We start from the raw sequence: 2,742 nt of genomic DNA, 5'->3' as shown, positions 1-2,742 counted from the left end.
GAGATCGTCACAGACAACGGATCGCAGTTTATTTCGGCTCGGTTCGAAGGATTCTGCGAGAAATGGGGAATTCGCCTCAGCAAGTCTACGCCTCGGTACCCTCAGGGAAATGGACAGGCCGAGGCGGCAAACAAGACGATTCTCAACGGAATAAAAAAGCGCCTCGACGCGAAGAAAGGCCGCTGGGCCGACGAATTGGAAGGAGTATTATGGTCACACAGAACCACGCCGCGGCGGGCTACGGGAGAAACACCTTTCGCCCTTGTCTACGGCACGGAGTGTGTGATTCCCACCGAAGCCGAGATCCCGGGACTGAGAAGACGTTTTCTCCCCGAGCAGGAAAATTCCAACACTCAGATGATGCTGGACGAGCTGGACTTAATTGACGAGAGAAGAGATTCAGCTTTGATCCGTATGCAGAACTATCAGAATGCAACGGCTCGGTACTACAATTCTCACGTGAAGCATCGCCGCTTCCACGAAGGAGAGCTCGTACTGCGCAAAGTTTTCCAGAATACCGCCGAGCAGAACGCAGGTAAGCTCAGTACGAATTGGGAGGGACCTTACACGATCGCAAAGGTAATCCGTCCCGGCGTCTACGAACTCATCAACATGAACGGCAAAGCGGTACCTAGATCCTGGAACGCAATGCATCTAAGGAAATATTACCGCTAAAAACCTAAGGTACGCATGTACTTGAACTACGGGGTGGCTTGATCCCTGAAAAGGGTACGTAGGCAGCTCGTCCTCGGACGAGTTCAGCTACCCCCCCTAATTAAAAAAGGGGGAGTGGGTCCGTATACATATATACTCCCACTAAATTTTTCAAATTCTCTAAGTTTTTACCCTTCGGATTATCAATCTTATCCACCTCGGAGATTTTAACGGTCATCTTATCGACCTATAAAGCTAAAAGTTCGTTCGGACGACGCCCACGTCCTCGGACAGAAAAAGCTCTTTTCACCGCCTCGGTTACAGCGCGCTATATAAACAGTCGAGACGATTCGGTCGGAGATATCTTGCCATAAAGAAATTGTCTTCAGAAAACCCAGTTGACTTCGACACTGGTACCCCAGTTCGCTTCTAAGCACTGGCTTCGACTATATCAGCTCGGGTCGCAACCGATAAAGATTAGTCCTACTTAACCAAAACCCAGTTATCCTAACACTGGTGCACGATCCATTTCACTTTCGGCTCGAAAGTTAAGACGTTTGGATTTAACTTCTCGACAAGCAAATCTTAAACCCGGTTAACTTAACACCGGTGCATGATTCTTTTCGCACTCGGCTCGAAAGATAAATCCAGCTATTTGACATTAGTTTTGGATTCAGTTCGGAAAAATTTTTAAGATAAAAATACTTAACATCCAGTGGATAAAGCCGTCCAGGCATGTCTTACAAAAAAAAAAAGGGCAAAAGAGAGAATAAAAAGACATCTCGGGATCAGATCGAATCTTGGTTAACCGGCGAAACTCGAGCTACCTCGGTACCTCGGTTCGAACCAGACTGGTCGGCAACGCCTATCGCAGCCGCGGCACCTTCGATCGAACGGTTCCCGAAGCTATCGTCGACAGAGTCCGGGGAAACCGGAGGAAGCTTCAAGTCCTTTCGCAGCTCGGTCCCGAGACGGACGTACTCATCCTCGGCGTCCCCATACTCAGCCGTCCATTGAAGGACCTCGGCCTTCTCATCTTCTACCCTTTTCCCCTCCTCCAGCTCGGCTATCAGCTCGGCATTGGCCCGCGCTTGCACCAAGTACATGTAGCGCGTGGATACCTCCCCGAAATGGTCCATCTTCGTCTCGATAGCCCTGACCTTCTCGGCAAACTCCCTTTTGGCTGCCCTCCTTTCTCTGACAATCTCCTTCTCCCGGAGAACCTTCTCCTCATTAAATAACCGATGGAGTCGTTCGACCTCGGCCTCAAGCTTTCTCTGAGTCCGCAGGCTATCCTCAGAAGCTTTCAATCGCTCCACCTTCTCGGCCTTAGCCAACGCCTCAGCTTCCTGTTTAGCCGCGATCGCCTCGGACAACCTAGCTTCGACCTCAGCTCGGGACGTCTCCGATCTCTCACGGGCCAGCTCGGACTTCCGAGCTCCAGAATCATAGGCCCGAACCATGGAATTCATCGAATGGAAGGCCTGAAATAGAACGAGAATCATTAGCAAGCAAATACGCAAACGATAGTAAAATAGGTCAAGAACAGATCAATGATACCTTCAGGAATCCGGCAGCGGTTTCACAGTAGTTTTGAGCCTCCAACAAGGCATCGGGAGTAGACAGTGGCGGACCCGAGCAAGAAGCGACAAAGTTCGCCGAAGCGATCTTGTCCTTGTACACTGGAAGAGCTTCGCTACGACTCCTTTTTTCCTTCCTAGAAACTCCCGAGCCATCACCTCGGGGTCTTTTTCCCCTAGTTTTGGATTTCGCCTCGGCGGCTGGAGCAGCAACGACCAGAGTCCCTACCACCTCGGGGACGTCGGTCGTAGGGGAGATGTGCCCGGCCACCTCGGGAACGATCGAAACCATATCCCGAGCTTCATCAGCTGCCTCGGCACCAATAACCTCCTCAGGGTTGGCCTCGGGAGGAGTAGGAGGTCTGAAGTTTGCCTCCAAAACGGCTTTTTCCTTAGCCGCCTTCTTTTCAGCAGCCTTCCTGGCTCTCAGAGATTGCGCAGCTCCTTGCATTTCAATGAGGTGATCTAGACGGTGGTCGGACGATTCTGAAGAAGACTGGCAGGGAGC

The 2,742-nt window shown here is 51.2% G+C and overlaps 1 protein-coding gene across 1 annotated transcript; it reads right to left on the bottom strand.

Moving 5' to 3' along the window:
- Positions 1-1,442: 1,442 nt before the first annotated feature.
- Positions 1,443-2,526, bottom strand: LOC110228298 (uncharacterized protein At3g60930, chloroplastic-like). Its single transcript, XM_021025131.1, has 2 exons — positions 2,215-2,526; positions 1,443-2,138 (listed from the first exon to the last, which is right to left on the bottom strand). The coding sequence occupies exons 1-2, from the start codon at positions 2,524-2,526 to the stop codon at positions 1,443-1,445; spliced, it is 1,008 nt and encodes a 335-aa protein (XP_020880790.1).
- Positions 2,527-2,742: the final 216 nt, after the last annotated feature.

Source organism: Arabidopsis lyrata, assembly GCF_000004255.2.
Source record: "Arabidopsis lyrata subsp. lyrata unplaced genomic scaffold ARALYscaffold_5, whole genome shotgun sequence".
Taxonomy (NCBI): domain Eukaryota; kingdom Viridiplantae; phylum Streptophyta; class Magnoliopsida; order Brassicales; family Brassicaceae; genus Arabidopsis; species Arabidopsis lyrata.
Note: the sequence above shows the minus strand (reverse complement) of the source record. Positions and strands in the feature narration are given on the sequence as shown.

Bases quoted from the DNA above. Each gene is read 5' to 3' on its own strand.
- LOC110228298 (XM_021025131.1), bottom strand. From the start codon at position 2,526: ATGGTTTCGATCGTTCCCGAGGTGGCCGGGCACATCTCCCCTACGACC. The intron at 2,139-2,214 runs GTATCATTGATC...GTTCTATTTCAG, and splicing joins CCGCTGCCGGATTCCTGAAG to GCCTTCCATTCGATGAATTC.